The 9,764-nt window shown below is 37.8% G+C and overlaps 1 protein-coding gene across 1 annotated transcript in view; it reads right to left on the bottom strand.

Annotated features, from left to right (window-relative positions):
• Positions 1-1,755: 1,755 nt before the first annotated feature.
• The window catches only part of lman1 (lectin, mannose-binding, 1), a 12,566-nt gene continuing 4,557 nt past the window's right edge, over positions 1,756-9,764 (bottom strand). The window contains exons 7-13 of the mRNA XM_032539796.1: positions 9,142-9,200; positions 8,840-8,972; positions 8,459-8,646; positions 7,980-8,059; positions 3,028-3,190; positions 2,817-2,941; positions 1,756-2,264 (exon numbers count right to left, since the gene is read on the bottom strand). Coding sequence (XP_032395687.1) covers positions 2,228-2,264; positions 2,817-2,941; positions 3,028-3,190; positions 7,980-8,059; positions 8,459-8,646; positions 8,840-8,972; positions 9,142-9,200 — 785 coding nt within the window. The 3' untranslated portion in view covers positions 1,756-2,227. The remainder of the gene's footprint in view (positions 2,265-2,816; positions 2,942-3,027; positions 3,191-7,979; positions 8,060-8,458; positions 8,647-8,839; positions 8,973-9,141; positions 9,201-9,764) is intronic.

The following is a 9,764-nucleotide window of genomic DNA, read 5'->3' as shown; positions in this document are numbered from 1 at the left end:
ACAGATCGTATCAGAACTGCGGCCGCCTTGCTCTCGTGAGAGATTTCCGTTGCCCACGTGGGGCATGACGTCAGAGCAAGCGGGATCAAGTCGGACACCAATCTAACCGGCATGCAACGCGGCGCCGATCGCCGGTGATCGATTCTGCGCAGACCTGGTTCATTCGAAAGAGCTATTGCAGGAGACCTGCTGGAGCGCCATGGATCCAAGATTCACCCAGAAAACAGTGAAGTTTGGTGGCGGAAAAATCATGGTCTGGGGTTACGTCCAGTATGGGGGTGTGAGAGATCTGCAGGGTGGAAGGCACCAATAGTTCAAATACCAGAAAATCTTAGACCTCTTATATTCCCAACCATAAAAGAGGCCAAATTCTGCAGCAGGATGGTGCTCCCCGCAAAAAATCTTTTGTCTTGCCAAAATTTGACCTTTCTGTCTTGTTTAAATAATAAATCTTTTTTAGTGAAACTAATTTATTTCAGTGCATTGACATCATTTGGAGAGTTTTAGCTTTTCATATGAGCTATTTCTTACCACACATTATTAATTAAAGTCAGGTAAAAAAGATTTATTATTTAAACAAGACAGAAAGGTCAAATTTTGGCAAGACAAAAGATTTTTTGCGATGGAGCACCATCCTGCTGCAGAATTTGGCCTCTTTTATGGTTGGGAATATAAATGTAGCTAATATTTCTTGGATTTGAGACTATTGTTGTGCCTTCCACCCTGCAGATCTCTCACACACCCCCATACTGGACTAACCCCAGACCATGATTTTTCCGCCACCAAACTTCACTGTTTTCTGGTGAATCTTGGATCCATGCGGCTCCAGCAGGTCTCCTGCAATATGCGGCAACTGTGTTGTAATTCAACAGAGATTCATCTGAAAAATCCACTTTCTTCCACTTCTCCAGCGTCCATCCTTTTAGCTGGCTGTGGGCCTTGGAATGCCACACGGTTTTTCAATTGTCTTTGTTTATGCTGGCTTCTGCCTGATTCGACCATGGAGGCCATTTCGAGACAGAATCCGACACAGGACTTCAGGGGACCAGGTCTGTGGAGCTCTGCTGCAGTGGAAAATGGGCTGGCCTTGGATTTTCGAGCCAACAACGGTCCTCTCGAGCAGTTGTCTTGCGGGCTCCTGACCTGGGCTTGTCAAACATCTCCAGTGTCTTCAAATTTTTTTTTTTATCCTCTGTACTTGACGCTGAGACACATTGAGGTGTCTGCCACATCAGCAGTGGATCTGGTCTTCACCTCTTGATAATCAAAACTTTAGTCTCAGGGTGAATCTTAGGCCTGTTTGCAGATGTCTAGTTGCAGTGATGTGAAGGTCTAGTGTACTGGGGTTGTTTTTATACACACCTGAGACCTAATTGATTATTTTAGTCACAGGTGAAGCTCATATGACAAGGCGACAACATTTATGTCTTTGCAAAAATTGACTCAATGGGCTTTACCAAGCTGTGAATATTAGAATACTTTTGACAGTTTCTTTTTGACTGAAACATTATTACACAACTGTTAGGATTAAATGAGCCATTTCTTGTAAATAAATCTTGATTAGAAATATATTTCAGCGGCACTTCAGGTCAATTTGTACACAAGCGACAAGACTTTTGTCAGGGACTGTATGTACTGTAGGTGCTAACTGGAATAAACTGAGACCATGAGAGAAAAACAGAAAACATTATTACATGTAGAAACATCCCTTTGAAGTTTTTCTCACATGATGAAATAAGCAAACACCAGAGGGACTTGGGTTTTCTGTTTATGTAAATTGTTCATGTAAATGATATGTCAGATTCTGACATGTTTGACTCAATCAAAGCTGATAAACAGAAGCAGACATCTTCTGAGTTTTCATCACCAACAGCATTATTTTCTACAAAATTGCACATTTCAAAACACAGGGATTTTTGTTTTCAGTACAGTTTCATTGAAATGGGATTGGGGCAGAGTTGGACTTTTGAAAACAACAACAAAAGCATCCCACCAACCAAAATACTGTAAGGAACATGTTACATAATAGTTGAAATCCAGAGGTCTCACAACAGCATTCATACACAACGATTTACTGATCAAATTAAAAATCTGCAATTAATTTATACAAACTTTGTCAAAACCAAATTTTTCAAGTAAAATAACTTATCTGAAAATAATCAAACCAAAATAAAATTATCAAAATGGACATTTCTTCATTTACATACTCTTTCTGAGATGCATTTCATCAAAAGAACTTCTTTGCTGCTGCTTCTTGTTGACTTCTACAAGAGAAAAGAAGGAGACCCAAAGCGTTAGAGCATGGAATTAAATCTTTTACAAAAGTAGCAATACCAAACTGTAGAAATACTCTGTTACAAGAAAATGTCCTGCATTCAAAATCTTACTAAATTAAAAGCAGAAATATTAGCATCAAAATACATTTAAAAGTACCAAAAGTAAAAGTACCCTTCATGCAGAATGGCTCATTACAAATGAATATATATATGATATCGCTGGGTTATACTTAGTGATGCATTAATGTGCAAGTATCACTACTGTTGCAGTTGGTAAAAGTGGAGCTCCTTTCAATCACTTTATATACGGTCTGCAATCCATTAAAAGACATCTTAATTTATTAGTTGATTTATATTTTGTATTAGTAATCTGAATCTTCAAAGCGACTACTGTTTTCAAACAAATGCAGTGGAGAAATAAAATACAATATTGGCTTCCAAAACGTAGTGGTGTTGAAGTGTAAAGTAGCATAAAATGGAAAAACTCCCTTTAAATCCACAAGCATTTATATAGCCAAATAAAGACAACTGATGTCTTACTTGTACATGATGTAGCAGAAGAACAGGACTGACTGGACGACAATGAAGACTACAAAATGAACAGTTGATAAGCAGGAAGGCATGGCAGGCACCTCGGGGCACTTCATGACCTTGTCAGCAGGATTCTGTGAGGGAAAAGAGCACAGAGTTCAGTCAATTCTGACCCCTTTTGTAAACTGCTCCATAAGAGGTTTCACCCTGTGATTCCTACCTGAGCATTACGCTGGACCAGGTGCTCCACGTCCCTTTTGACCGTGTGCAGATGCTCCTTGATGTCGTTGAAGTGCTGAATGCTCTCGTATGTTCCCATACCACCTGCATTACCCTGGTGTTGGGTCAAGCTGATCTGTTTCAGTGACTCATGAAATGAGCTTCTGCAGTGACAAAAAGAAGACACACTGAATTCCTGTAGGAGCGAAAAACATTAAAGTGCTCATTGTCAAATTCAGAATTGTATTTAGAGGTTGTACCAGAATAGGTTTGTGTGGTTTAATTTTCAAAAAACACCATATTTTTTGTTGTACTGCAGCTCCTCTTATCACCCTGTGTGTTGAGCTCTATGTTTTAGCTACAGAGTGAGACATCTCTCGTCTCTTCCATCTTTGTTGGGAGTTGCACATGCACAGTACCCAGGTAAGCACTACAAGCTAATCACAAGCAGAGTATTAGGGCATGTCACGCTAGCAGCTAGGCGAGCATAATAACGTGTGTTACAAAGTGATGCACGTTCGTCAAGGAAGTAAAGATTGGACTACAATATTTATGTTTGGAGCAGTTTGTGAGCAGTGTTTTCTGTTGGAGATGGTAAGTCCCTTTGGGGTGGACTTTGTTTTTTTTCACATTGCAAACCTATTACATGCAAAACAAAAACATATATAACAATAACTGAAAAGGAAAAAGCAAAAACGCATAATATAAACCCTTAAATACTGCAACTGCTTGCCCATCTTTAGTGCAACCGCCTTTCAATACTAAATAAATATCTCTGCAACATATTTACTTTTGACAATTTGAATCATGTGTTGAGTGAATCCATGTTGGGAAACATGATGTACAGTAAATATGCTGTGGGGTATAATTTATTTACAGTAATACAAATTGTCCAAAATTAATCTTTTAATCCCTATTCACTAGAGACTACATATTCTCAAAGTTTGAAAAACAGAAAATTACCATCTGATAAAAGAGGTCATGATTGCTGAATTAATCCCTTATAAAAAACATGTTCTTACAACAGATTACAAGTACAGGAGGATAAGAAACAGATCACAGAGGAAGGCTATCAGAAATCCAGAGTCTTGTCATAATGCTAAAGACAAAATAAAAAAGCACATGAAAGGGGGAAACAAAAAAAATCATTGTAAATGTATTGTTTCATTGAGTGAAGCAAAGTAGCCTTAAGTCTTTCCAAAGTTAGAAAGGGAGAGAAAATGTTTTAAAACACTAAATAACAATAAAAAGGCCTGGTTCTTCTGGGTCTGCTCTTCTGGTGAGCAAAACACCGGTTTGGTTTGGATCCATTCTCAATAGTTCTCTTCTCAGTAGGCAAATGTTTTCACCATTACTGGTTGCTTAGTTAATGAGGAGCTTAATTGTCCACAATGGGGACAACTGTAACTGGTTTTGTGTGTGATTAAATCAGACAAAAAAAGTGGGCCTCATTTATGAGTTGCAGTAGTTTTACTATGAAATTTCTCCGTTGTGAGTCTCTGAGATGATATTTATTGATGCACCTATCCAAAGTAACTGCTACTGCTTACACATAAGCACACTCAACTTTGACACATTTATACTGAAGTATTACCAGCAATACCAGACCTAATTTAAATACTGCATATTTGTCTAATTTTAGCTTGGTTGCCTCTCTCAAACCAAAAAAGTAATAAATATCCTACCAGCACCCTTAAAGCACACTAATTAACAGGTTATGTATTGTTTAAACTGTACAAAAACTTGTGTAAAATTGACATTTTGTTTTACCAATGGCAGTGATTTCCAGATGCCTTGGCGTCTGAGGTTGCCAATGCCAGGCAGCAAAGACTCAAGCATTTTTGCCAAAAAAAACGTCAAACTATTCCTTTAAGTATGTTTGAGATTGAGAGAAGCAGGAGTTATGGTTGAGAGGGTTAAAAGTCACTACTATTAATATCTGCTTAGGTAATAGGGGTATGTTTCTATAGTAATATTTGTTACTTAAAACTATGTTCACTCTTGCATCATTCCCTTAAGAAGACATCAAAATCTACAATCCAAAACAATTACTGTCATGGCTCACCAGTAATAAAATGTGAAATCTTATCTTACGTATCTTCACTTTCAATTTAATCAGCAAATGAACTACCAATACAGTGTAAACCATTTTTAGAAAAGAATGAAGAAGTCTAAGCCTGGATCATATTTCTCGACAAAATTAAATTTCTTAAAGTTGATTACTTACAGGGAGAAAGCAATAAGTTTCCCTTATCATCAAAAACACATGAAAGACGATTATGAAGAAAAAAGTGACTAGACAAATGAAAGGAATTCCAGCAGCGTAAGTAGGAAGGCCCTAAGAGATGGATTGTGAAAAGAAATCAATTGGAGGTAAACCATGTTTGGGCTGTGTATGACAGATGTATTTTAAGACGACTAATCTAAAAAGGACTAAATGGTGCTAAGTTGGTGGCCTTTTCTTGCTCGGCCACATGGCTGAGGTCTGAAAGGACGGACAGGGATGACATATAAACAAAATCTAATTTGTTTTACAGAGAGGGGAAAACAAAATCTCCCTTGAGAAAGTAAGTGAGCATTTATTAAACCCTGCATCTAATCTTCATCTGCTACAAGTGACCCATTTATGAGCAGAAAGCCCTCCTTGGAGTCTGAGATGAAGTCCTATCATGTGTGTTTAAAAGATGAGCCAGGATAAATTGAGAGTTTAATCTACAAAGTAATACAGATCAGTCGCTCACATTAGCACATTAGAGGGAGCAGCTGCAGCCTTTTGCCAGGGTCTCAACTGTCCATCAGCTTACTCATGTTCACCTCTGATAATGTGCTTTCTTACAATTGAATTATTACAGAAACTCTGTTGTTCCCTGCCATCTATACAATTCCCTTCTAGAAAGGTAGAAATAGAAGAAATGAGACCCGTAAGGGACAGTTTGGGTCCTTGTGAGTTATGGGTCAACAATAAAATAAAGAAAATCATGTATGCAAAATCATTTGAGGATGAATGTCCTGTTGGATTTAGGGCAAATAAACAGCTTGGTTCTTTTATGGTACATGAGACCAAGAGATTAATGTTACATAAAATAAAATATTTAATATCTTGTGATTCTGATTAATTCTTAATGCGGGTGTGTTCAAATTAAGAAACATAATCAAACTGGGACCACGGGACTGTTTTTAACATAATAAACACATTTTTTGTAGACAATTAATTTTTTTAGAAAGGGGACAAAGTGCTGACGTAAATTTAAGAATTCAAGACAAAGACAATTACAAGCTGAACACAAGACCAGTTGGATAATTTTTAACTTAATTACTGGCATAAAAGAGAATAACATTTATGAGAATGGTTTTGTTTTTAAATCCGCTGCATGCTCAAAATGACTAAGCCTACAAGCACCCTAGGCAAGCAATACAAAAGCACAAGCTACAAGGTCTAAACATTTAAAAATTCAAAATCATGTCATGGAAGGGACACCCTCATAAAATCTCTTAAGATGTATTATCTCAGCATTAAAAACATGTTAAGCTTTCGTCACCTCGCGGCGCCCCAGGTTAGGGCCATGTACCAAGACTCAGTCCTTACCACAGTTGTCCTGGTTTGATTTCACCTGACTGCCCTTTGCTGCATGTCGCCCCCCCAACCCCTTTCTCTCCCCACTTAACTGTATACAGCTGTCCTATCAATCAAAGGCAAACAAGCCCAAAACATAAAAGGATTAAAAAAAAAAAAGTTGTTGTCATCTGAGAGTGGTAAGGAGACCACCTAACTAAAATGGAAGGACTCTCTCTCCTTCGATTTTCTCATCAAATGTTCATCTGATCGCTTATATAGCCGGGCTAACAGTTCTTGAGCTGAAAGCAGGAATACCGGAGGCCAAGCAATTGGACAGTTCTTAACAGACATGTTTTAAAACGGGCACATCACTCACAATTACAGAACAAGAAGAGAGATTACTGCTGGATATTATTACTATACCTACCATGCTGTATGTATCAGCAATGATAGAATTCTTATTCACAGAGATGATATCTTTTAAAAACTAAGTCACCTTTTTGGGTTTCCACATGACTAAAATCTTTAGGCTGCTGATAAACTGTCTGAGAACACGTCCAAACTTCTGCAAGAAGTCCAGTCTTTATCAGGTGTAAATTATGCAACTGCCAAGTCAAGTCCAAGACCAGGTCCAGTCGAGACTAAGTCAAGACCGAGTCCAGATTAATAAGTCCTGTTCAAGACTATAATAGACAATAGTGTCCAGGGTTAATATGGTGATTAAGGAGTTCTGTACAACTGATCCCCAACTAGGACAAGAAAAGACAATTCCGAGTCCAACAAGGTACTAGACCATGATAAGTGCAAAATTTCAACAAGGTGGACTCGAGGCCAGACTTAAGTACTACAACCACGGTAATTAATAGGGGTGTTACAATTAAATATTGAATCAATGCATTACGATGGACGGTTCTGATGCAGTAACAGACCATAATTAATTATTGCCTAATGACGTTGCTTGTTGATTTTCCAGTCACTGTTTTAATTTTAAAAATAAAAAGTGATCAATATTATTATTTAAATCACAACAAATGAGTAAAACAGTTAAACTCTAAGATCAAGGCAGTGTGACGATTATCCCGTTTAGTGCCACTGCTTTCAGCGAGTGAGTGAGTGAGCGAGTGAGTGAGCGAGTGGCTGAGTGAGTGAGTGAGTGAGTGGCTGAGTGATTGTGCGTCTGACTGTTGCTGCAGATGGATTATCGGGCTGGCAGATACCTGTGATGTTGCTGCCACTGCATCCTGAGATTAAATATGATTTGAGGGATTTAACCGCCAGGATTTCTCTTGTTTTTCTGGAGTATCACGGATCTCTCTTATGTTAAAAACAACAGCTAGTTTTTAAGGCTGACCAAACATCAAAAACAATGATTATTGACAACAAATGCTGTTACTTACCTCAGCTCATTCAGACTTTTGAGAACCTCCTGCTGGGTGGTTATGACAGTGCCCAACTGTTGTTGACCGACAGTATCCACCTACCAGAGAAACACAGCATAATGGTCAGATGGTTAAACACTCCAGTGTCCATATTTGATAGAGCAGTCATTAAAAAAGTTTGATGAATAAATTGGTTTTGATAACCTATCATAAAAAACTGCTAATGTCAGAAAAAGTACACAGAAATGATACTGGAGTGAATGCATTGGTTGTCTTTTTTTTCTTTTCTTTTTTCAAATGGGTTGCCAGTGCTCTCTTATCATCCAAATATATTTTTAAACGAATAAACTGACTAGAAATGGATCTATGTTTTGTAGAAAGAAAACCACTGATTGTTATTGACATCCCTACATTTGTGTTTGTGTGAAAAATAATACATGCTATTCTAAATGATTTACGAATCCTGTAAGATCTTTGTGTGCATCTCATGTGCAGACCTGTCCCGACTCAGCATTTGTCCCCTTCTTGGCGACCTCGTCCGTGATAACAGAAACATAACGCCGCTGCTCATCCAGGATCATAGCGAGCTGCCGGTGGAGCTGTTTGATCTCCAGGTGGATCCGGTTCTGGCCTTCAAACACCTGACGGATCTCCCGGTCATTCACGCTCTCATACAAGTCCTCAACTGAAGAGGATACAAAGATTAAAACCAATTAAAATAAAACCTACTAACCTTTTCATGAGATATTGTAATGTTTCGTGACTTAGCTCGATCAGAGTATATGCAGTAAAAGAGATAATAAAGAGTAAATAATAATAACTTTCATCTTTATGGTTCCTCTCATGATCACTTTATGATTTGCTTTTAGAAAACTAACTTGGCTCTCCTTGGATGTCTGGGTGCTCTTTCTGAAACTCCTCTTTCTTTTTGTCGAGCTCTTGCTGAAAGATCTGAAATTCCTCCTGGTACTTGTCCTTCTCTTCTTTAGGAATCTCAGAATCAGGTGGGGGCTTCAGTGGGAGAGACAAAAAAAATACCCTCTGTGAACTCAATAGAGGCTGTGCTTAGGCTATGTTGTGCACATACATGCATGCGCACACAGAGACATACAACTAGAGAAAAGTGAACTGGACACACAGGATTGTGAAAGCATTAGGAGCTCTAGTAAAATGTAGATACCGGTTGCTGGCCTGGCTCTGTGAGTCTGAACAACAAGAAGGACAAAACATCGTGGTCATCTGATGGAAGAAAGACATTCTCAATTAGAAAATAAACAGAAATGAACAAATTTTAAATTATGGTAGCACTTTTCATTACTGCATGGTAATAACAAGGTTAAAAGGGGATATAAGTTAGAGGACAAGGGTGATTATGGGGTAATTACAGAGTAATATCTTGGTTATAACAATGGTAATGTAATTTTCTGCAATAGGGGAATAGCAGTTCAGAAACATGAGAATGATAGTGGTTGTTTAACAAAGTTGTAATGGGGTAACAACAATCAATAAAAACAATGTATAATAAAACAATCAAATGTTTTATCAAGGTAAAAAAAACTTTAATAATGGGGTAATATCAATTTAAAATCTGTTTAGAGAGTCATAATGGGGCATAATGTTAAGGTGTTGAAATATGCTGATGAAAATGAGGATAACAGAACTATTAATAGAGTATTACGCTCATTATAATGAGACAATAACTCGTGGAAGTAAATTCAGAAAAGAAAAAATATATTTAGGATATGGCCATTATATAAAATACAAAGTTGCCTGTTTGTATTTATTTCATTACATATGAAATTA

This window comes from Etheostoma spectabile, chromosome 16 (assembly GCF_008692095.1).
Source record: "Etheostoma spectabile isolate EspeVRDwgs_2016 chromosome 16, UIUC_Espe_1.0, whole genome shotgun sequence".
NCBI lineage: Eukaryota > Metazoa > Chordata > Actinopteri > Perciformes > Percidae > Etheostoma > Etheostoma spectabile.
Note: the sequence above shows the minus strand (reverse complement) of the source record. Positions and strands in the feature narration are given on the sequence as shown.